Source organism: Haliotis rufescens, unplaced genomic scaffold (assembly GCF_023055435.1).
Source record: "Haliotis rufescens isolate VD_foot unplaced genomic scaffold, xgHalRufe1.0.p SCAF_9, whole genome shotgun sequence".
Classification (NCBI taxonomy): Eukaryota; Metazoa; Mollusca; class Gastropoda; order Lepetellida; family Haliotidae; genus Haliotis; species Haliotis rufescens.
The window spans coordinates 36,574,704-36,600,650 of record NW_025964383.1 but is presented as its reverse complement, the minus strand read 5'-3'; the positions used below and the strand labels follow the sequence as shown (position 1 = coordinate 36,600,650).

The 25,947-nt window shown below is 42.1% G+C and overlaps 1 protein-coding gene across 1 annotated transcript in view; it reads left to right on the top strand.

Moving 5' to 3' along the window:
* Positions 1-25,947, top strand: part of LOC124113163 — a 54,386-nt gene that overhangs the window by 6,749 nt on the left and 21,690 nt on the right. The window contains exons 8-20 of the mRNA XM_048390406.1: positions 352-489; positions 1,216-1,351; positions 3,076-3,164; positions 5,301-5,413; positions 7,273-7,343; positions 8,473-8,559; positions 8,862-9,085; positions 9,946-10,046; positions 11,219-11,319; positions 12,106-12,258; positions 19,185-19,532; positions 20,814-20,882; positions 22,997-23,048. Coding sequence (XP_048246363.1) covers positions 352-489; positions 1,216-1,351; positions 3,076-3,164; positions 5,301-5,413; positions 7,273-7,343; positions 8,473-8,559; positions 8,862-9,085; positions 9,946-10,046; positions 11,219-11,319; positions 12,106-12,258; positions 19,185-19,532; positions 20,814-20,882; positions 22,997-23,048 — 1,682 coding nt within the window. The remainder of the gene's footprint in view (positions 1-351; positions 490-1,215; positions 1,352-3,075; positions 3,165-5,300; positions 5,414-7,272; positions 7,344-8,472; positions 8,560-8,861; positions 9,086-9,945; positions 10,047-11,218; positions 11,320-12,105; positions 12,259-19,184; positions 19,533-20,813; positions 20,883-22,996; positions 23,049-25,947) is intronic.

Below are 25,947 nucleotides of genomic sequence, written 5' to 3'. Positions count from 1 at the left end.
ATACATATTTACAGTATACTGCGGCGTTAAACATTCAGTCACTCAATGACTAAATGGCGAAAACGTAGAATGTTGTCTTGCCACCTACGCCTTTAAGCCAACAAGCACGCATGCATGCATGTAATGCCTCACATTGGACAAGGGAAGGCGGGGTAGCATTGTGGTTAAAGCGTTCGGTCGTCACGCACAAGGCTTGGGCTCGATTTCCCAGGTGGGTGCAATGTGTGAAGTCCATTTCTGGTGTTCCCCCGCCGTAATATAGCTGGAATATTGAAAAATGCGTCGGAAAACCATACTCTCATCAACTCATTCACATTGGGCAATCTTACAATCCATGATGTTGTTACCTAGTTTTGACATGGACCCGACTGTCCGTCACACGTTTTGGGGGCTGTTTCTGGGGACATTCGCCCGATCATCCGGCCTAATCTTCAACCAGTCCACTATACAGAGGGTCTGCTCTACGCCAACACTCGCTGAAGCCAAGAAGTGAGTCTCAGCATTATTTTAAAATTATCTTACAAAGACAAACAAGACAATAGTGATGCAGAGCTTCAACATCTAGCTGCATGTAGGCATCAGTATAATTATGGCGCCGAAAAATGTCTGGAACACAGCAGATACGAAACAAGTTTCATTCTTGGCTACACAAACAGTAGGATCTGGCCGAAATATTTTATCTTCTTTCGCTTTGTAGCTGTGTGGGACATCTGACAGCATTTCGTAAGGCTATAACAGGCCAGACATTCACCGAACGTGACGTCTCATAGACTGGAGTAGCTTCCCTTTGACAAAGGACAATTACACTTGGACAAATGGATTACCGCGAAAGGCGATCACTGACGTAGAAAAATTGTAATAGGCAACAGTTTGAGCCTCTATGTAGTGACGTCGCTGTCTAACATACAAGCTTGAGTTTGAACTACATTGACTTTCTAACTTCCCGGCAGACTAATCACTGACATTTGGACGTAATATATCAATGCGCACGTACAGTAAAACGTGTCATGTTGTTTGTGAGAGATGATCAAATTTAAGAATAACATTATATGCTAGAGTGACTATAATGTTTGTTTGTTTTGAGAGGAGTAATAGCCTTTATTAGGAATGTACTTTGTAATTAGCGAGCAAAGGCAGGACATATAATTTCCATCTTAAAGTGAAAACAAAATTTACGCTGTATCTGAAACATATATAAATGTTTGTATTCGCCAGGGTAATGTTAATAGTGAGCCCTGCCTTCTGGATAACTATTACACTTGCCATGATTGAGGGCATCGTCGCATACGCCTACTACGTGAACGTCAGCTGTGACCCTTTGGAGTCGGGGCAAATACACAACCCGAACCAGGTCAGTATTTCACTCAAACATAGCAGACATTGTTATCAATTAATTGTCGTATTATAACGACCAACGCATAAATTTACAAAACTAAGTAACTCTGGGGAAGAGAATTGATGGATGTCATCTTCTTTATCATGAGGAACACGTTTCGGAAGGTGAAAGCATATACTCCGAAACGTTGTGTTCCTTTATAATAAAGAAGTTGACAGTCTGGTCCCGACTCGATTAAGTACAAGCCGCCGTCAAATTGAATGTTTCCGAGTGTGGACAGGAAAAATAGCAATCAAACAAACAAAAACACAAAGTGGTTTCGTGTTTACCATCCAAAATCAATTTCTTCCAACTTTTTCATTTTGTGAACCGTGTACAGGGTTCCGATGCACAAATCGATCTTAGTGCTAAGGTGAACGTAACTCCCATACTTTTACATAGGCTTACGAAATTCCGAGCGCCGAGATCGCTTTGTGCGACGGGGCCCGGAGTGTAAAACGTACAGCAAACAGATTCAGTGGCAGAGAGATAAGTGATGTCATGTAACCATACGTTATTGTAACCGATGATGTCACAATGGTATGCAACGCATTGTGATGCAGTTAGTAGCCATATTTCCAAGGTGATATTGATTGATCTCACCCAAGCGACGTACTGGACGTAGTCCAGGTCTTGGCGGTGCAATGGCGTTGCCGAGTGGTTAAAGCGTTCGCTCGTCACGCTAAAGGCACAGGTTTGATTCACTACATGGGTGCGCTGTGTGAAGCCCTATTATGATGTTCCCTGCATTGCTATTGATTGAATATTTCTAAAAGCTACATAACCATACTCACTCATTTATTCTAGGTGTTTGCGTTATAGCTTGTGCCTTGCTCAAAACGATTTGATTTGGAAGAAAAACAAATTGGTGTTTACACTCCCTGAAAAGAAAAACATGCAGAGCTTCCAATGTGACGACTCCTCGTCCTCTATAAGTGGCACGTTTAAACATAGCTTTGACCACGATAATGAGTGTGTCAGTCACATAAACACACACAAGCAAACTTACAACGTATACTATAAAGCTATCATAATTTGAAAAGAAACTTCATACACTTGTAAGAACTTACTTAAGCTTAAGGGGACTCCATGGCCCGGCGGGGTGGCCCTGTCGTCTAAGGCGCCGCCATTCACTGTCCCTTGACTACGCCAGAAACCTGTGATCGCCATGGTTCCAGGTGTGTCCGGCGTTTCACCAACATGTTAAAGACCTGAATCACTTCGGGCTTTCCTCCAACATTAAGTTGACATGCCTTGGTCTAACTGGAATACTGCCCAAAGCGGCGTAAACCCTACTCACTCACGCAAATACGACGTTTGAGTTCATATGCTAGTAGCCCCAAAAACTCCCACTGAGAAAACAAACTGAAGTCAACCGTGTCTTCATTTATCTTTTTGTACATCGGTAACCTTAAAAATCGGCATACACGCCAAGAAATCCAAGCACACGTGATTGCTGACCTTGGCTCTGATTATGGACGTGTGTGACGTAACGTCAGCTACCTCCACTCGTGATTTGATGGGTGTGTTAACACATTGATATACGTAAGTCGATGCCGTGATGGATTCCAAGCACATGCTCTCAGCAATTGGTAATGCAGTCCTGGAAATACGGTTACAAGCGGCTTTAAACCCAACTCACTCACTAACTTAAGCTTTAGACAAGGGCTTTAATTTGAAAATGGTCTTGTTTCTTTCAGATCATACCATTTATGGTAATGGATATATTCCAGGGATTGCCTGGAATGCCGGGACTATTCCTGGCGGCCTTGTTCAGTGCGTCTTTAAGGTAGGTCTCATGTGTTGACTTTGAAGATGTTAAACCTTTAAGAATGTTCGGTGTGGCTGCTTGTACAAGTTCGGCCTAATCCCGGTTTTATAGTGCTAGCCCTCTGTGATACCATGCTGCAGTTATATGAATGCGGCGCAATAGTGGCCTTGTTGTCTAAGGCGCAGCATTTCGCTGTGCAGAATTGCGTCCCTTGGGTATGCCAGAATCCTATGATCGTTGGTTCGAATCTCGGATGGCTTTCCTCCCACATTAAGCTGACTAGCCACGATATAACTTGAATGATAATCAGCGGCGTTAAACGCAACTCACTCACTCACTCACTCTAATATGAATACCCTCCTCAGTCACAATATACTGTCTCCAAGTCGCCCCCCCCCCCCCCCCCCCAACACACACACTTAATGCCGAGCGCCAGGCAGGGTAACAACAAATACCACATTATAACGTCTTTTGGTATGGCTTGGTCTGGGGTAGAACCACCGACTTTCCGCTATCCAGGCAGATGGGGTTTTTTTTCCACTAGACAACAGATGCGGACCCATGCATACCAGACAACGGACCCGTGAAGATCCGGGGTAGAAGAGGTCTTCAGCAACCCATGCTTGCCGTGGCGACTATGCTTGTCGTAAGAGGCGATTAACGGTGGTCAGGGTGGGTCAGGGATCGGGTGGTCTGGCTCGCTGACTTGGTTGAAGCATGTCATGGATCCCAATTGCGTGGATCGATGCTCATGATATCAATCACTGGATTGTCTGGTCCAGACTCGATTATTTTCAGACCGCCGTCATATAGCTGGAATATTGCTAAGTGCGGCGTTAAACAACAAACAACAAACCAATCAATCAAGCTAGACAATGGGCGACATGTCTGGCGAGCAGGATGGCGAAGCTAGCTTGTTGATGCTGCTGGTGTTGGATCACGTAGAAGACTTGCGGTAATCGTTTGGCATTACCAATCTCAGTCTCCGCTGTTGAGATTGTTCCTAGTATTGTCTGTACATGTGTGCTCTGACGCCGCCCGGAGACCCCTGGTTTCTATTTGGCCGTGTACCATATCACCAAACATATTACAGCTGATGAAGCAAGCCAGCAGATGCAGTGTTCATCGGTACAGGTTGTATTGAGTGCTGTGAAACACGGTCCTCCCGTTCTCGGCTCTCGTTCTCGCTGTACTACTGTGTGTCTCGGCATCCCGGATTCAATGTGTGTGCTTAGTGACATCAAAGAACAATTTGTATACCCCTGGTGCATGTCATTTCAGGCACCCTTGTGGTCACATTTTCCGTTATTCGCAAAATAAGCAACAGTTCACATTATCACATTTAGATTACAGTGCTGGGGCTCGATCAACTTGTGTTAATGTTGGTGTTTATGTTGGTGTTAATGTTGGTGTTTATGTTGGTGTTTATGTTGTTGTTTATGTTGTTGTTTATGTTGGTGTTTATGTTGTTGTTTATGTTGTTGTTTATGTTGGTGTTAATGTTGGTGTTTATGTTGGTGTTTATGTTGGTGTTAATGTTGGTGTTTATGTTGGTGTTTATGTTGGTGTTTATGTTGGTGTTTATGTTGGTGTCAATGTTGGTGTTTATGTTGGTGTTTATGTTGGTGTTAATGTTGGTGTTTATGTTGGTGTTAATGTTGGTGTTTATGTTGGTGTTTATGTTGGTGTTAATGTTGGTGTTTATGTTGGTGTTAATGTTGGTGTTTATGTTGGTGTTTATGTTGGTGTTTATGTTGGTGTTAATGTTGGTGTTTATGTTGGTGTTTATGTTGGTGTTTATGTTGTTGTTTATGTTGGTGTTTATGTTGGTGATTATGTTGGTGTTTATGCTGGTGTTTATGTTGGTGTTGGTGTTGGTGTTTATGTTGGTGTTTATGCTGGTGTTTATGTTGGTGTTAATGTTGGTGTTTATGTTGGTGTTTATGTATGGTGCTGCACACGGTTCCATTCTAATGTATCTGTTTATTGTTGTTCCATTCAGTTTATCAATGCTGTAACCATTCTTTTGACCTGTATAGATATAAAAATATCTATCGCCATGTATCGATACATCAGTTCATAGCATACACTTACAGGGCACATGGGTACTCGTGCACGTGTACAAATAATACTGTTGGTGTTCTTGTTCCACAGCACAATTTCATCTGGACTCTCCAGTCTGTCAGCGATGACGTGGGAGGACATTCTCAAGCCTCGCTTTCCAAATATTTCCGAACTCACAGCAACGGTGATAGCTAAAGTATCAGGTGAACGTTACATCAAGTTGCGCCATACACAAAATGAAAAACACAGATATTCCTCTCAGATATATGGGAAATATGTTATTTACATGCTTACAGTTGTTTGATAGGCATTTCTTTGAAGTTACGGATGACAAAGTAGACAAAAAATAGACAAATATGTATCGATAAAAACGTCTTTGTTACACTTATATAGGGATGTTTCTGCATAGAGCCTTATACCGTCGTCAAGCAAGACTGTCTATTTTTTGTCAACTTTGTCATCCGTCAATTTCTAAGAAATGCCTATCAAACAGCAGTCATGCTTCACAACAGGATTAGGATCTATGCACGTCGCTATTACCGTCTAATAAAGAAGTTTAAGGAGGAGAATATATGGATGTCAGCTTCTTTATTATAAAGAACACAACGTTTCGGAGTATATGCTTACTCCTTCATCACCATAAGCATATACTCCGAAACGGTGTGTCATCAGGTGATGAAGGAGTAAGCATATACTCTGAAACGTTGTGTCATCAGGTGATGAAGGAGTAGGCATATACTCCGAAACGGTGTATCATCAGGTGATGAAGGAGTAAGCATATACTCTGAAACGGTGTGTCACCAGGTGATGAAGGAGTAAGCATATACTCTGAAACTTTGTGTCATCAGGTGATGAGGGAGTAAGCATATACTCTGAAACGGTGTATCATCAGGTGATGAAGGAGTAAGAATGTACTCTGAAACGGTGTGTCATCAGGTGATGAAGGAGTAAGCATATACTCTGAAACGTTGTGTCATCAGGTGGTGAAGGAGTAAGCATATACTCTGAAACGGTGTGTCATCAGGTGATGAAGGAGTAAGCATTTACTCTGAAACGTTGTGTGATCAGGTGATGAAGGAGTAAGCATTTACTCTGAAACGTTGTGTCATCAGGTGATGAAGGAGTAAGCATATACTCCGAAACGGTGTATCATCAGGTGATGAAGGAGTAAGCATTTACTCTGAAACGTTGTGTGATCAGGTGATGAAGGAGTAAGCATTTACTCTGAAACGTTGTGTCATCAGGTGATGAAGGAGTAAGCATATACTCCGAAACGTTGTGTCATCAGGTGATGAAAGAGTAAGCATATACTCCGAAACGTTGTGTCATCAGGTGATGAAGGAGTAAGCATATACTCTGAAACGTTGTGTCATCAGGTGATGGAGGAGTAAGCATATACTCTGAAACGTTGTGTCATCAGGTGATGAAGGAGTAAGCATATATTCCGAAACGGTGTGTAATCAGGTGACGAAGAAGTAAGCATATACTCCGAAACGTTGTGTCATCAGGTGATGAAGGAGTAAGCATATATTCCGAAACGGTGTGTAATCAGGTGACGAAGAAGTAAGCATATACTCCGAAACGTTGTGTCATCAGGTGATGAAGGAGTAAGCATATACTCCGAAACTTTGTGTCATCAGGTGATGAAGGAGTAAGCATATACTCTGAAACGGTGTGTCATCAGGTGATGAAGTAGTAAGCATATACTCCGAAACGGTGTGTCATCGGGTGATGAAGTAGTAAGCATATACTCTGAAACGTTGTGTCATCAGGTGATGAAGTAGTAAGCATATACTTTGAAACTTTGTGTCATCAGGTGATGAAAGAGAAAGCATATACTCCGAAACGCTGTGTCATCAGGTGATGAAGGAGTAAGCATAATAAAAACATCCATAAATTCTCCTCCTTACGTGTATCACTTCTAAATGCCTTTCAAAGACCTAATAAATAAGTTGTTATCCATACATTCTCTCCGTTTTTGCCGACTATGTGTTCAGTGTCATGGCAGACTCATCAGTAAATAGTCTTGCATTTTTATATCATTAATCCTCCTGTGTTTCAGTGGTTTTGTTCGGAATCCTGTCCTGTGGAGTCGCTCTCCTTATTTCCCTCATTGGAGGAACACTCACGCAGGTCCATAATAACTTTATCATGTAATATGTTACCGACTATGTCAGAGCACTTGGCGTCCCGCTATGCTGACAATATCCAGTCAATGTTTAGCTTGGGTAATAAATATGAGCGCTCTCTGTGAAAGATTTTTTGGTTTTGGTTTGGTTTGTTGTTTAACGCCGCACTCAGCAATAGTCCAGCTATATGACGGCGGTCTGTAAATAATCGAGTCTGGACCAGACAATCCAGTGATTGATATCATGAGCATCGATCCACGCAATTGGGATACGTTGACATGCATCAACCAAGTCAGCCATCCTGACCACCCGATCCCGTTAGTCGCCTTTTACGACAAGCATAGTCGCCTTTTACGGCAAGCATGGGTTGCTGAAAACCTATTCTACCCCGGATCTTCACGGGCCCTCTGTGAAAGACATGATATTAAGGTGGTGTGTTGATGTGAAGGTTCACTTATTAGGGTGTGTCATTGACGAATTGAAAGCATCCATTTAGTTCAACAATTTATCTGAACCTGATCTGATATCTTTAAAATATTTGATATAGTTTTTGTTTGATTGAAATATTTACGTTGTCAATTTGTGTAGAACACAATCATTTGACTTTCACAATTATCACTTATTTAGTAACAAAGACGGCGTTATTGATTATGCAGCTATTTACGATACTGTTGTGAATGTTACCACTTCAGGTGAATGTCCAATGTATTGTAAAAGGCACCACTTTTGTAGCAAGGGGCACGGGTGCTGTGCTGAGTTGCGTCCCTTGGGCACGCCAGAAACCTGTGATTGTGGGTTCGAATTCTATTTCGCCCCGATTATGTTTCTAGGTTTGTCACCATACCCGTTTTCGTGAGTTTCACTAAAGAGGTAAACGTCTGAGACCTACGTTACTTAGGACATTCCTCCCACATTAAGCTAACAGGGCGAATGCGAATACTGAATACTGTTTGTTAAAAGTGGCGTTAAACCCAACTCATTCACTCTTTCATAGCCTCGAGCAACACATGGACAGACATTAGATCTATCCTCAAATAGAAGATACCTCGCTACTACCTGAGAATGTCTGACATAATATATATAATAACTTATACCCTTAAATAAATGGTTAATCAAAATACATGCTGTTTCAGATTACTACGACTATTCTATCCGCCTTCAACGGTCCTCTGTGTGGCCTGTTTATCCTTGCATCCCTCTGTCCCTGGGCTAACGCTAAAGTAAGTAATCTTGTATGGTTAAAGTTTTTCTAAGTTTGAAACTTGTTAATCCTGAAACCCGCTTTTGGGATTGAAACGTTCAGGAACATCGACATATATTGAAAGGACTTTATTCCGTAACGATTAGTGGCATTCGTTAATCTTGAAAATCGTTAATCCGAACGAATTTTGCATGATTTGTTTGTTTGTTTTGTTCGTTTGTTGTTTAACGCCGCACTCAACAATATTCCATCTATATGACGGCGGTCTGTATATAATCGAGTCTGGACCAGACGCATATGAACTAACATTTGTTTCCACAGGGAGCGGTAATCTCCACTGTGGTAAGCACTGTAGTTATGATGTGGCTGTGCGCTGGCTCCACGTTCTCCGGAGCCACGAGACCGACTCCTTGGCTGACCCCAGCCCCGACCGATCAGTGCTCTGTGGATAATATGACGTCACTGATCATGAATACAACAGGACTCATGACGTCAACAGCAGGACCGTATGACGTAACAACCGTTGCAGATGTCGTCGAACCGGTGTAAGGACGTTATAAACTTTATCGAATATTGGATTAATAATTCTTTTGCTGGGTAATATGTTCAAGCTTTTATTCAAGTTGAACTGGCTGGTCGTGGATGTTTTTCTGAGTATTCCTCTTTTTATGGACCCACAGACGTCCATGTAATAGAACCAGTGTGACTGCCATCCTCTACACATTGAGACATATTGTTCAATCATAAGAATCCTGCAAACAGAAAACAGAAAGCAAAGACCTGATTAGCAGGCAGTCAGGCAGGGTGACAACTCCGATCTCTTGACGTCTTTTGATGTGACGAGGAACCGACCTTCCTCTTTCCGGGCAGAAGCCTTATCAACTAGACCAGGGACCCTGTGTCTGATTACGTGTTTAGTTCAAGTTTCCTGTCAATAGTTACAATGTACTTGACAATCATGCGCTTCTTTGTGTCTATTGAACTGAATCAGTGCTTGTAACAATCTGGCGAAGCACACATTGTTCTTGTGCCAACAGTGGTAACAGTGGCATCTTAGGTCTTTGAAAGGCATTTATAAGATTCACATAAGGAAGAGAATGTATGGATGTCAACTTCTTTATTATGAGGAACACAACGTTTCGGAGTATATGCTTACTCCTTCATCAGGTGAAGGAATGCCATGAGGCAGAGAGCATACGTTGTGTTACTCATAATTAAGAAGTTGACATTCATATATTCCCTTCCTTAAGTGGCATCTTATACATTGATCAAAACGGGATAAGTGTCATATGTATATCCTTTCAAAGAAGATCAGATGGAAGTATAGTGCTTAACCTTTTTGCAGGTGTAAATACATTAATTAAATTGTCACTGACAAGTCGCGTTGCTTTTCTGTTTATTCCAGCACGGGTTTCAATGTCATCTACACTCTGTCGTACACCTGGCTCGGCGCTCTCGGCATCGCAATCGTGCTGATCGTTGGTTTTCTCGTTAGCTGGGCGACAGGTAGGGAGTACTGTTTTATAGAACGGTGTTCGCATGATGTCGCACTTTGCTTTAGTTTGTTGGTTTGTTGTCGGTACCTCTGGTTCGTCAGCAATTTTGAAATCGCAGGTATGCTGCCCGTCCGTCAATCCGGGTCTCATTGACTTAAGACCATGCCTAGTTATTTTGTGAAGTGTGATTGTCAGTGGGGTTTGGTGTGAACATTGAAATATTACACGCCATCTAGCCTCCCGTCTGAAACAATTTTGTCAACCATATATCATTTTCGATTCCCAGCAAACAATTTCACGTTCACATTGTCACGTTGTTATGATATTACGTCTTTGCAACGTTATTCCGTGGACTCCCCTTTCTGATGTCACAACGTTGTGGGCAAACGTTGTGGTACGTCAGTTTTACGCAATCGCAATGATATGGGAACGTTGTACTTTACGTTGTGGGACCGTTGTATTTTACGTTGTGTTAATGTTGTATTTTACGTTGTAGTAACGTTGTATTGTACACTGTAGTAACGTTGTAGTGTAGATTACGGTAACGTTGAATTGTACGTTATAGTAATGTGATAAATAATATTACGTCATGCAAAGTTATTCGATGGACTACAATGGACGTTGTCACAACGACGTAAACGACGTGTCAGAAGGTTGAAATACGCCGTCACAACGTTGTATCATTATGTTCATAATTGTCGTTGTGGGAAGGTTCTCAGATTGTACGCCCGTCCCTATAAGTGAACTAGAAACATTTAATGCCATTCAATTATGGTCGTTAATTGTACATTTTGTTTGGGTACGACATTTTCACGCAATCGCCATGCTATGGGAACGTTGTACATTACGTGGTGGGACCGTTGTATTTTACGTTGAAGTAACGTTGTATTGTACGCTGTAGTTACGTTGTATTGTACATTACGGTAACGTTGAGTTGTACGTTATAGTAATGTGATAGATAATAATACGTCATGCACAGTTATTCGATGGACTACAATGGACGTTGTCACAACAAAGTGAACGACGTGTCAGAAGGTTGAAATACGCCGTCACAACGTTGTATCATTATATTCATAATTGTCGTTGTGGGAAGGTTCTCAGATTGTACGCCCATCCCCATAAGTGAACTAGAAACAATGCCATTCAATTATGGTCGTTAATTGTATATTTTGTTTGGGACAGGATTCAACAAGGATGAGGACCTCGATCCTCGCTATGTCATATTTCTATCCGAAGTCGTCAGAAATATATTAAACTGCAGGAAAAACATGAAGACAGACGAGGTACTGATTCTTGCACTACATGTTTCAGAAATGCACTGGTATCTATCAACAGAATATACCAAATACATGACAGATGGTGTGGTGATATTTAAGGATTCTTTAGTGATGTTAGAGTTAGCTGGAATATCCCTTATTTACCATGGAGATGTGATAGAGTTTGATCCTTATTATATAACGGGGATATATCGATTAAAAACATGAAATTGTATTTATATTGGGAAAACGAAGAGAAAGCCAAAAAGCACAAACGTATACACGTTTGCAAAGAAAGGGATATTTTAAACGTTTTTTGTTGCTGTTTTTCAGAATGTTTACCATGTGCAAATCTTTGCTCCAAGTTGATTTTCTAATGTAAAGATACGACAAACATACAGTGAAAAGATATCTTCGGCCAAGGACTTGTTCAAATTTTCTTGAGCGTTAAGATTTGCTGCCAATGTGCAAAAAAGCTATTTTAACATTTGTGTATCAAGTGACCCCTATCTGGGCCGACCTATGGCGCCCCTGAACAGATTGTATGCCTCATTGATCTCAAGCTATACATTTACTCACGTATCCAAAGTACAGCTGAAAAATATCCAGCATCATGACATGAAGTGTAATGGGATGTTACCAATGTGTTAATGTCATGTTACAATATTGCATCAAGAAAAAAAAATTGTTTTGACTGCACTCTTGTGTTGCCATCAATATCAAGTATCTAATCTATATAAATTTGTTAAATATTGTTTATAAAACTTGTCAGCGTTGTATATGGTAACCCAATTTTATGCATTACCGTTTCAGAAGTCTGTAAGACAGGGCAGTATAAACAATACCGAGATTGATATAGAACCCGGACTGACGACCGAGACAGAGCTACCACTTCTCGCTGATACAGAAAAGGACAAACCGGTTTCCCATCTTCCTTCTCACATCAAGGACGAGAAGGACGGACACAAACCTTGATAGCGTGTCGGTCTCAATAGACACCTTACGAGAAACGGTTCCTTAATTAGGCAACTACACATAGTGGCTAACAGCCTCCTCAAATCGTTCAGTTTTTGTGGACAAATATTATTTCTTGACCAGGAATAGTTGAATTGTGACGTCATCATCTGTAAACCTACACTAATCAAACTGAAACTTAAGGGCGTGTAATTTGAGATGGCGAGAACAACAGGAATGGGTCACGTGGTTGTAGATTTGCCCAAATACGAGCCCTGGAGAATGCTGAATATGCGATTTATCTTACTTTAAGTAATTAATCAGTACTACTCTCAGATGTGTTCCTATCGTGGATGTTAGAAGGAATATACATTTGAAAGGTTACATTAAATAAATTTTTGTTTGTTTGTTGTTTAACGCCGCCTTCAGCAGTATTCAAGCTATATGACGGCGGTCTGTAAAATAATCGAGTCTGGACCAGACAATCCAGTGATTGACATCATGAGCATCGATCCACGCAATTAGGATCGATGACATGTATCAACCAAGTCAGCGAGCCTGACCACCCGATCCCGTTAGTCGCCTTTTACGACAAGCATAGTCGCCTTTTACGGCAAGTATGGGTTGCTGAATACCTATTCTACCCCGGAATCTTCACGGGTCTTAAATAAAAGTGACAAAAACATTTCTATTTATAAGAAATATCTGCTAAAAGCGGAGTTCTTTGCAGTATACCGACTATTACATAAGCATTTGTTGATGAATCACTATCAAATAGTAATGGTACAAGGTGTTCACGAAAAACCTACATCCATCACAAACACATGCAAAGGCAAACCAATTTTTTACCTGAACAACACGGTAACACATGACTACCATTAACCTCTTTGAAACTGAATTCTTTTTGTCCTCTACCGTATTTACTTTGCACACTGTTTTATAATGAATTTGAGAAAATGATGTTCGTCAAAAGACGAAAGGAACATAAAAGTCAGTTCCGCTGTCATAACACGCGTTCTTGATGTTGTATAGGAATTGTGTTCTTCATATGTGGAAATAAATTGTTATATTTTACGAACTCTCAAATTTGTTTCTTTCATAGATTTAGGGGGTAACATGCTGTGTTGTCAATGTAGAACTAGGTAACCTGTAGATTTAAGCATGCTTCAATAAAATTGAAACCGAGCACAGCTCTTCAATGAAGACTATGTAAATTATCTCAAATCTACCATGACAAACTAAAATAGGTATCCATCAACCTATGCTGGTTGACAATGTCAAAGTCGGTGCGGCCTCCCTCTGAAATTCCTGCCCGAACCATGACACTTCCGCCACCGACGGCGTCCATCTGCCGTAGATCCTTAAATAACCGCTCGGCGTTTATTTATTTTTGAAAGCTCACGAGTCCTGGCGTCAAGGCAGGCGGTTATGTTTTTAGGCGATTTTTTTTCATCAAATCCTTGTGTTTTCTCGCGTTCCTGATGTCAAACTGATTCTGTATACAGTATTGATTACAGTATACCAACTCCGAATCCAAGAGCAGTCATGGTCACTATAAGGTGAGTGAGTGAGTGAGTTGGGTTTAACGCCGCTTTTAACAGTATTCCAGTTATATCACAGCGTGTCAGCTTAATATGGGAGGAAAGCCCGAAAGGATGCAGGTCTCAGACGTTTACCATTTCGGTGAAACCCACGAACACGGGTATTGTTCTGACAAACCTAGAAACATAATCGGGGCGAACCAGGATTCGAACCAACAATCATAGGTTTCTGGCGAGCCCAAGGGACGCAACTCTGCACAGCGAATGACGGCGCCTAAGACGACTGGGTCACCCGGGTCACCCAAATGCATATGGACATAAAGTGAAATCCATCTGCAAGAGACAAGGATAACAATGAAAATCAATAATAATGTTTTGCACTTCAGGATTCCGTCAATCCCAAGAACTAGGTTTACTTTGTATTGTGGTAAAAAGAAGCTAATCTTACCTGACTGTTACGACCATATGGGCCTCCTTTCAACGTTTCTGGAATCCGAGATAATTGCAAAACTGTTGCAAAGTCGGATATTCGAGCCTTTGATCTGATAGTTTCAAACCACTTGATGTATGCAACATCAAACGTTCGCAAATCTTTATGATGCAATGGTATGGTCAACACTCATCATAGAGTGGCTATCTGGAGTACAACTGGTCGGTTGTCGGTTAACGGATAGAGCCAAGCGTCCTTCCCATTTGATGGAAAATGTACTCCAATAGCAGCTAGAGTTGGAGAATTGGCCTGGATACCGCCCATTGCAAGACTGTTCACGGCAGTGGCAAGGGTGGGGGCGATTGGTGAACTTAGACCACGTCAGGATGGACAGATGTGTTTTTTAATTTGGGCAGAGAAAGACGCAATGGGGAAGAAAAAGAACTGGAACAGGAAGGTGCATAAAACATTCGAAGATATGGACTGACGAAGTTTTCAAATACCAACGTGTGTTATTGTACGCGTTATAAAGAAGTGAAGAGGACCACATGAGAGCATGACCGAGAATTATACGACAAGGTAGAAATAAACGGTGTAAAAAAGGTATTTTCAGAAGATCTGTTCATTTGAACATCGTAGAAAACAAATCACGTGCTTAGGCGAGCACTGGCTCTCTTCAGATGTGGCGTTGCATCCTTATGATTGGATTCATAGTGATAATGATACAATACATGATATGATTTATAGATGACCGACAACTCAGCACACGTTGCATAGCAAAAACCAAAGTAAAAAAGGGTTGAGACATTTTGACAAATGAACTGGGCATGACATTAAGTTTCAGCACGCTGGGGTCCACAGTTTTGGGTCCACAGTTTTGGGTCCACGTTCTAGGTTCATCTTCCTTCATGAGAATGTCCGTCGTTTTGAAGCAGACCCAGCTGATGTTGTTCAGCGATTTGTAACCTTGCATGAGTCTTAGATTCAGCCCGATCTGCCAGAGACTAAAGAACGGTCAAAGCAGTGGAAACTTCTAACGTCCCCTCTCCTCAGAAGGCGAACCCTTTTCCCATTGATAGCCACCAATATAATGCTGCTTTGTATTAGGCACCTGCATGACTGTGTTAAGCCTAAACGTTGGAGAAAACTCACTTAATTCAAGGTGAGATGTTCCACCAGGATAATGCGTCTATGCATTAGTCTGATGTCGCCATGGCTGCAATGACTGTGGCATTGATCTTATAGAATATCCTCCCTTTCCACCAGATTTGGCACCGTCTTTTTTCCACCTCTTCCCTAACTACAAGACTGAACTGTCTTGCAAGCGTAATGCAAATGATGATGACGTCATTTCCGCTGTGGGTGACGTCATTTCCGCTGTGGAGAGAGAGAGAGAGTGAGAGAGAGAGAGAGAGAGAGAGAGAGAGAGACTATCCAGGTTAGGCGAGGTGCTCCAAGACCAAGACAACAACCACTACCACTATGTGCTGACCTGGCATATAGTGTTTTCGGGTGTGTATATATCTACCTGTATGAAGTAAAGTTGTATATGTCGCAAGCAATCGACTTGATGTTGTCACTTCCTACCTACCCTACGCAGAGCCTATTGCACTGAGACACTGTGTACTGACTTCGAGCCGACCAGTCCTTGTTTTAGCCCACTGAGATACCATGCCGCAGTTTAATATGAATACCCCACTCAGACACAGTATACTGACTCCGAGCCGACCAGTCCTTGTTTTAGCCCACTGAGATACCATGCCGCAGTTTAACATGAATACCCCACTCAGACACAGTATACTGACTCCGAGCCGACCAGTCCTTGTTTTAGCCCACTGAGATACTATGCCGCAGTTTAACATGAATACCCCAGCAAGACACTGTACACTGACTTCGAGCCGACCAGTCCTTGTTTTAGCCCACTGAGATACCATGCCGCAGTTTAACATGAATACCCTACTCAGACACTGTATGCTGACTCCAAGCCGACCAGTCCTTGTTTTAGCCCACTGAGATACCATGCCGAGTTTAACATGAATACCCCACTCAGACACAGTATACTGACTCCGAGCCGACCAGTCCTTGTTTTAGCCCACTGAGATACCATGCCGCAGTTTAACATGAATACCCCACTCAGACACAGTATACTGACTCCGAGCCGACCAGTCCTTGTTTTACCCCCTTAATGCCGAGCGCCAGACAGCGTAATAATAGCACCATCTTTTAACGTCTTTTGGTATGACGCGGCCGGGGATCGAACCTTGGACCTTCCGCTCTCCGGGAGGATAATGGACGGAAGAACCACTTGAAAGGGGGATCGGGTCGTCAGTCGTCAATAAAGCTCGGAAGCTACCGTATCATGTCATTTGGTACCTGCGAGTTTGAAAGGCGTTTTGAACAGTATTTCATTGTAGAGCTGTGTTACAACTTGATTTGGGAAGAAAGTGATGTAGGTTTGAAACTTATGCCACTTTGGTAAAATCAAAGAAGCGTGTATAGTGCTGGCAAAACAACAAACATGATCAGGGTGAATCTGGGATTCGAACCAACGATCATAGGTTACTGGCACGACCAAGGGACGCAACTCTACACAACACCATGTGTTCCCGATGTGCTTGAATAAGACAGCTAGATGTGTGTAATATATTTGTGTGTGAGGACTATAAATAATAGGACTATTATATAATTGTATAGTTGACATTTTCTAAGAATTTCTCAATGTTTTGGCTGGCTTGGCCCTGGCTTCAAAACTGAGATTCGTCTTGATTTTCATCATTAGATTGTCTGCACCAAACACGTTTTCTTGGTTTCTTTGTCTTGTTTTGTTTATACCCACTATATCAACAAAAGGTTTGAATCCTTGTTGACGAGTATTGATATATATTGTAAACAACAAGAGGGTGCGATGCTGTTTATCATCCAAAGTCATTCCTACCACTTTTTTATTTTGTTAACAGAAATAACGAGTGCTTCTGGGCAAAAAGTACAACTAACCAGCTTCAGTGGCAGACAAGTGGTGTCATTTGATTGTGACGTCATGGTTACAGATGACGTCACAATGGTCTGCAAAGCATGGGGGGTACATTTGCGCATGCCTTGTTTGCAAAACATTGTGGGGATTGTGTCTTGTTTGTAATTTGTGTGACTGTTCCTATTTGAAGTGTGTACACACTCCATGTCTGGTTGCTCTCTGATGGTATTTTTGTGTAGAAAGCACATGTAGTTCTGATTCAAAGTTCTCTAAGGTCAGTGTGTCATGTTTAACAAGCACTTTAGTTAATAGACCTTGTGTCGGCATTACCCAACTGCATGTCGTTGATTTATCATCCAAAACTTCGCTTGGGTGCGATCTAGCAATCGCAAAAATGCAAATGTTTCCCAATGCTTTGGAGACCATTGTGACGTCAAATGCGTCATGTTCATTGGTGAACATCTCCGTTTGTTTCAACGCATAATTAGTGTGTCAGGTACAAATGCATTATCACGCGTTGCCTTTAACCCGAGTCTTCAGTTTCTGTTTTGATACATACATAATGATATTGACAGACACGCAGATGTTTGTCATCCTGACACCCTTGAGGACGGCAGCGGTAGGTGTGGTTTTACTTCCTTACCTGTGTTGATAACATTTTAACAACTTGTATCGTCCAACATAGTGCCCGGGGAACTGATGGGTGAAAAGCTGTTACTATTGTAAGGCGGTAAGCACGTAATCGACCACCATTGCGTATGAGGGGAAAAACAAGTAAGGAATGAAGTCTTTATGGTTGAGCTGGTTTGTCGTTGTTGTTCCGAGTGTGATTCATCGGTTTCATACGTTTCTGGACATTTTTTACATAATCGATATTTTCAAATATTTTTAAACATATATACATTTCTGTCCCCTTTATAACAGAATTATTTTATTTAGGTTGGCGAGACGAACGTGGAGAGGAAATATGTAGATGAGATTAATAATTACAGTTTTACATGTTTTTCTTGGAAAAGGAAATATTTAATGTATTACCAAAACAACACTGTAACACAGCATATTGATGACGTGAAGGTCAGTTTGTAAAAGAAGTGAAGATAATCCCAAGTTAACCTCTTGATGGTTGTGTTGTATACAACGCACTAATAATAATGATAATAATAATAATAATAATAATGATTGTTGTTGTTATTGTTGTTGTTTCTATGTATTTTTATCTCCGAATCAAAACTGTTCTCTTTAAATAATAACATTAATTGCACTGTAATGTGATTACTCTGATTGACTGATTTGAACTGTACATTTACATGTAAACTACGTTTATAACAAACACACTTATAACGAACTGACGAATATTTGGTCTGTATATATGCTGTGCATGTGCTTATAACGAACTATAATTATAACAAACCAAAATTAGATTTCCTTTTGAGTTTATTGGAGATACATCTCAAAGGCAATAAAACGTATCCAGATAAATCATTATTCTGATCCTGATACTTGATTTGCCAGTGTGGGGGCACGGTTGGCCCAATCGTCTAAGGCGCCGCGATTCGCTGTGCAGAGTTGCGTCCCTTGGCCACGCCAGAAACATATGATTGTGGGTTCGAATCCCGGTTCACCCCGATTATGTTTCTAGGTTTGAGGGCACCATACCCGTGCTCGTAGGTCACTGAGGTGGTAAACGACTAAGACCTGCATCACTTGGGGCTTTCCTCCCACATTAAGCTGACACGCCGCGATATAACTGTAATACTGTAAAAAGCGGCGTTAAACCCAACTCACTCACACACTGATTTGTCAGTGCCATACCCGTGCGTGTGGATCTCCAAAAGTTGTAAATGCGTAAAACTGTCGGGAGGTCTTCCCATATTAAGCTGCTTGTCCGTGATTTAACATAAATACTGTAACAGTTCAAATCGGCTATTAACATTAAACCAAACACTCGTTGGGGTCATTCTAGACACTTCAGAGACGATCCATCACCAACTAAAACACAATGGGCGCCAGCAGGTACAGCTTCCACATCGTCGACTACGTGGTGTTCGGCGCCACCATCTTCGTCTCACTGGGCATAGGACTTTACTTTGCTCTGTCTGGTGGACGACAGCGAACAACATCCGAGTTTCTGGTCGGTGGACGTGCCATGAAGTTCATCCCTGTTGCCTTATCACTCATGGTGTCGTTTGAGTCGTCCATCATGATGCTGGGCCTCCCTGCAGAGGTGTACGTGTACGGGGCTCAGATCTGGATCGGCATGTGCGGATGGTTTACAGTACTTCTTCTCACCAACAGGGTACTTGTGCCAATGATACACCCACTGAAAGTCACCAGTGCTTATGAGGTATGTCAGTGTCATATTGCGCTGCCAACTAGATTTGCATAATGTTAGCACCGATTTTAGAATTAGGAAGTACACACATGACAAAGTGTATTCGTTACTTGAATGAATGAATGAATATGGTTTTACGCCGGGGGACACCAGAAATGGGCTTCACACATTGTACCCATGTCGGGAATCGAACCCGGGTATTCGGCGTGACGAGCGAACGCTTTAACCACTAGGCTACCCGACCGCCCCTATTCGTTACTTGAGAAGTTGCCATTTACAGTTGGCCAAGACCTTTGTTACTCTTTTCTCTGATCTCCTAAAAAGAAAAGCCCTGTTCTGGGACTCGTCCTATTTTAAGGTTATGTATCATGTGATTAGGCTTCCTTATTCAATACCCATTTCTGGTGTCCCCCGCCGTGATATTGCTTGAACATTGCTAAAAGCGGCGTAAAACCATACTCACCCACTCCTTATTCAACTTAAGGGGCGGTCGGGTAGCCTAGTGGTTAAAGCGTTCGCTCGTTACGCCGAAGACCCGGGTTCGATTCCCGACATGGGTACAATGTGTGAAGCCCATTTCTGGTGTCCCCCGCCGTGATATTGCTGGAACATTGCTAAAAGCGGCGTAAAACCATACTCACTCACTCCTTATACAACTTAAGGGGCGGCCGGTTAGCCTAGTGGTTAAAGCGTTCGCTCGTCACGCCGAAGACACGGGTTCGATTCCCGACATGGGTACAATGTGTGAAGCCCATTTCTGGTGTCCCCCGCCGTATATATTGCTGGAACATTACTAAAAGCGGCGTAAAACCATACTCACTCACTCCTTATTCAACTTAAAATTGTATCGGGACAGTTATGACGTAGTAGTAAGTTCCCGCACATCAATGGAAATGTGTTCCCGTAAATTAGAAATACAAAATAAACACTTCCATAATTATATTATAATAAATCTCGGCTATAAAAAGAGTCCATTGTACAATTCCGACTACATCATGGCCACGTGTTTATGAATGACTGTTCAATCGTGATGATAGCACAAACACATGCAAATGCAAGTCAAGTGGGGCTTCATAATTCAACTTTATCGGGACATGTGTTTGCAAGAGTTAATGGACACATGTATGTATGCTGGTCTCTGACATGACCTAAATGGGTATCTGTGAAAGGAAGCGTGATTTCATTGTGGATAAATATGAAAATAGTGTATTCGAATGTCTTGGAAAAAAATATATCGACATTATGCTACAACAAATTACATATATTTAACCGTGCATATTTGTATTGTTTCAGTACCTTGATGGGCGTTTCAAGTCCCGCTCTATTCGCCTGATTGGGACGTCACTAGGAATATTACACTACGTAAGTAACGTAAAGGAAAATTATTTCCTGTCAATAAAAGTAAATAATCAAATAGTGATGATACCAGGTGCTTGCGAAATTAAAAGGCAAGCGTATACTGCCCCGCCGGTGGCATCCTTCACAAACACACGCAGAGGCAACTAAATTCTCACCTAAAAAACTCGGGAGCATGTGGTATCAGTCCAAATAGTGAACTGCATCGGACATAATTTTTGGCATTGATGCGTCAAATTTGGAAATGTCCTTCACAGTTTCAAAGCTTTACGTGTACTTTTGAATTATTCGTAAATAAATATGATGTGACATTTTGAATATAAAAATATACAAAAGATGCATATGACTTAGAGATTACTCTGATATCTCTGTACAAAGTGGTTATAATTGTCACCCAATGAGTGATAATTTAACATTTGAAACAGGTCCACAATGCAATTTAACACTGAATACCCTTTAACAAATAGAAAAATACACATATGTTTGTAAGGCTTACTTTGCATTAATGTGTTGTCCTTTTAGAAGATAATTTTATGAAATAATTATTTTGACAAGTTAACACTCAATGATTTTGGATTTCCAATTATACGGTGCGACATTGCACTGAAGTACCTAGACGATCGACTACTGTATAGTCGTGATGGCAAAACACAAAACGAAATTGTCATGAACGAACAGAATTTGTCACAAAACCGGTTCACCAAATTGGCGATAGCTGAAAATGATGAAAACGTTCTCTCTAAGCAGATGCGCCTGGATCAGTGTGTTCCCCTCGTTAATGGGTGGTTAAAGCATTCACTGTCACGCCCAAGACGCGGTTCAATTCCGCACATGGGTACAACGTGTGAGTCCTTTTCTGGCGTTTCCCGCTGTGACATTGCTGGAATATTGATAAAAGCGGGGTAAAACTATACTCACTTACTCACTAGCACCGTACGTTTATCCATCCCCCGTGAATACATACGGCCGATAGCCGGTGTAGTCGCTAATGTAACTAACGGGCTGGCTCAAGCGAGAGGAAATCAACGTTACAAATGAGTGCTCACAGGGCAATGTTTCTCACTCGACATCTTGTGGATCATGCCAACTTCTTGTTGTTTGATCTTCCCGAGGCAAGAGCGCCCATTAGATTTTTTTAGAAATTCTTTGTTTCCAACCTTGCCAAATCAAGCCCACATTCCTGTGCTAAATATGATTGGACTATCGCACATATCGATAGTCCAATCAGAGAACGTTACACAAAATCAACATCCACGACTGTTACTGCTTCGTATGAAAGTATACCTGTCTTTGTTGACACAAATTTGTATTGTTCATCTTTTAAACCCCTAAAGATTGCCTATGTTTTTGTGTCAGGGATGAAATCGCGAATGTTTTCGTTATTTGATCGACGAGGTCGTAGCCTATGGTTGTCGCCTGTGGTTGTCTGTGCCACTTTTGTTAGGCTATACGAGATAAGAACAACGATCTGTTTGGATATCACGTTTTCATTACAAGGGGCACAACTCGTGATCTACACGAGGTAGCGCCAGGGTCGAGTCATGAAAAGTGGCCTTGATGTGGCAAGGGTAGAAACTAGGCTCTGCCTCGGGAAGATAAGTGGAATGTGCTCTACCCATTGCTTCCGAACCCGTGAAGATTCCGGGGTAGAATAGGTCTTCAGCAACCCATTCTTGCCGTAAAAGGTGACTATGCTTGTCGTCAAAGGCGACTAACGGGATCGGGTGGTCAGGCTCGCTGACTTGGTTGATACATGTCATCGATCCCAATTGCGTGGATCGATGCTCATGATGTCAATCACTAGATTGTCTGGCCCAGACTTGATTATTTACAGACCGCCGTCATATAGCTTGAATATTGCTGAGTGCGGCGTTAAACAACAAACAAACAAACAAACATTGCTTCCGTGTCAGGCAATGGTGGGGTTCGCACGAAGTACATGCACAGAATAAGCTCGTTTGACGTCCGCGAGTAATGCATTGACTCGTTTCATGAACTGACTGAACTGGACAGGCGTCACCACTTCTCAGCATACCGGCCCAACGTATTCACGGGCGATGGAAGAACGTAGTCCACATCCCCGCGAAATGATGACGATAGTTTGTGTTCTTTTGTTCAAGATATTCTACATGGGCGTTGTGTTGTTTGGGCCAGCTATAGCACTCGAAGCAGGTAAGTAAGTGTAAGAGCGCTTCTGTAGCAGCACATTAAATGTATAATTATATTAATGATAATGATATGGTAAATACAACACATTACTTCTGATATGCAATTCTGTGTCCTTTGGTGTTGGCACTCAAGAAATGAGAAATACCAATTTCGGATCCCAACAGCGTTATATACTGCCGAGCTAAAGAATGTATACGCCTCAAAACTGGATTTGACCAAACATCTACTGATCTTATCAAAACGTTACTCGCCCGGAAACACTGTGGGCGTAAGGTCAAAACACAGCTATCATACCCGTATCAAATAAACTATGCTACAAAAGTAGGGAATCATCAAGATATGACTTCTCATTTATATTGTATTGGCGAATAGAAATCATACAGTAAACTACGGTTATAACGAACTCAAAGGGACTACTAATTTTAGTTCGTTATAACCGTAGTTCGTTAAAAGCATATATACAGCATAACTACAGCAAATAGTCGGGACCAAAAAGTAAGTTCGTTATATCCGTCAGTTCGTTATAAGCGTGTTCGTTTTAACCGTAGTTTACTGTATGATCATATCTGCTTAGCAGCAGGCGATGATCTGATCTAAGGGGTTCTTATTGTTGGTGTGATGAGATAGTTGGGAACTAGGTCGTTAAAGAGGATGGGGGTCAAACTCGAAATTTGCAGCCAACGTCACTGATATCGGGTAAAAGCACCTCTATTGGCCAGACATGTATGAACACGCATGAACCGATCAATGTCAGCTTGACTCATGTTGTTCCACTCATCAGTGAGAGCACTACCGAGTTCATTGAGAGTGGTGGGGGGATTTTGACCTTGGCGTACACGTCTGCCAATGACGTACCAGGGGTATTCAATAGGATAACGGTCGGGACTGACTTGCATGATATGGATGTTTTGATTTGGGGGGAATTGGGTCATAATTCTGGCACGATGAGCACGTGCATTATCATCATGAAAGATGAAACGTTGCACAACATGTTGTTCAAATGGCACCACGAGTGGAGCAATTATATTTTCCCGAGAGTATTGAGTATTGTATTGATGGACAATATGGAGCGCAGTCATTGTGATACCACCCCATACCATTATGGACCCTTCCCCCAAACGATCATGCTATATGACGTTAACGTCCACACAACGCTCGATTGTACGTCTCCAAATTCGATTCCTTCGGCGATGGAAGCCCAACGTCGATGACGCATCTGATTCAAATGACGTGTAGTAAGTTGTGAGAGGACACGTGGACGTCGTGCACGCAAATGCCATCTGTGCAGACATCTGGGCACGCACTGTAACATCAGTTGCCTGTGGTTGGTCCCAGAGTGGCAGTTTGCAACCGATTCAATTATGCCATCGATCTGACTAATCTGTCCTGGGCTGGAGTTGGTGCCCTAGGGCGTCCAGAATGGCGTCGATCATCGACGTTATGTGTTTGTTGGTATTGGCCCCACAGTGTGCTGATGACAGATTGAGAAACATGCAGCGTTGAGGCAACACGATTCTGACGTGTGCCCACCTGCAACATGCCTATCGCACGTAAACGTTCAGCGCGTTGCAAACGTCATGTGATCAATGCTGCCTTTGAGCGTTTGGTTCAAAGAAAACATTATGCGCATACGTCTGCTCACAACCGAGTCTGAGTGAGTGAGTGATTGAGTTGGGTTTAACGCCGCTTTTAACAGTATTCCAGTTATATCACGGCGTGTCAGCTGAATGTGGAGGAAAGCCCGAAGTGATGCAGGTCTCAGACGTTTACCACTTCGGTGAAACCCACGAGCACGGGTATGGTGCTAACAAACCTACAAACATAATCGGGGCGAACCGGGATTCGAACCCACAATCATAGGTTTCTGGCGTGTCCAGGGACGCAACTCTGCACAGCGAATCGCTGCGCCTTAGACGACTGGGCCACCCGTGCCCCCCCAACCGAGTCTGAGTGACAATGGTAAATATGGCATACCACCCCTTGCACGTGCTGCCCGAGTTCCGTGATCTATGACTGTCGCTATGTTGGGTTTGAGAGCTTGGTTTCTTCGGAAATGTTCTATCCACATAAATCACTTATTTCCATTGCCAGACAATGTGTACTTTCCTGTATAGTTTCACCTCAAAACAAAATATCCCCTACTTTCTTTGCACAGTATACATCACCTCGAATGACCACGACTTGTTTGGTTGTTTTTAGCCACTATCAAAGTCGGGTGTATACTTTCCTTTGCCAAGCAGTTAAGTTTCAGCATGCAATGAATCTTTGTTATAGAATTTGATGGAAGGGTGGGAGGAGCTAGTCAAGTGGTTAAAGGTTTCACTCGTACACTGGATTCAATTCCTCACACGTTCGTGGTCAAGTACAGTAAACTAAGTTTATAACGAACACACTTATAACGAACTGGCGGATATAACGAACGAGTTTTTAGGTCCCTGCCATTTGTTGTATATATGCTGTATATATGCTTATTACGAACTACGGTTATAACGAACTAAAATTTGTAGTCCGTTTTGTATTCAGTTTTTCTCTCCTACGGCCTAGAAAACAATCGTATCAACAGTATGAATGCTATTAGTCAAGTTTTATTTGGTTGATGCTTACTGAACGCCGCACTCACATGCCAGCCATAAGACGTCGACCTGTTGATAATCGAGTCTGGAGGAAACAAGGCAGTGATTTATACCGAAACTGTCGGGGAATGTTTGGGTGTCATCAGGGGCGGTGGGGTACCTTATTGGTTAAAACTTTCCCTTGTCACGCCGAAGGCCCGGGGATTCGAATCCCCACATGGGTACAATATGTGAAACCCGGAGTGATATCGCTGAAATACTGCCAAAAATATACGAATCCGATCCCAACATGGGTACAATATGTGAAACCCGGAGTGATATTGCTGAAA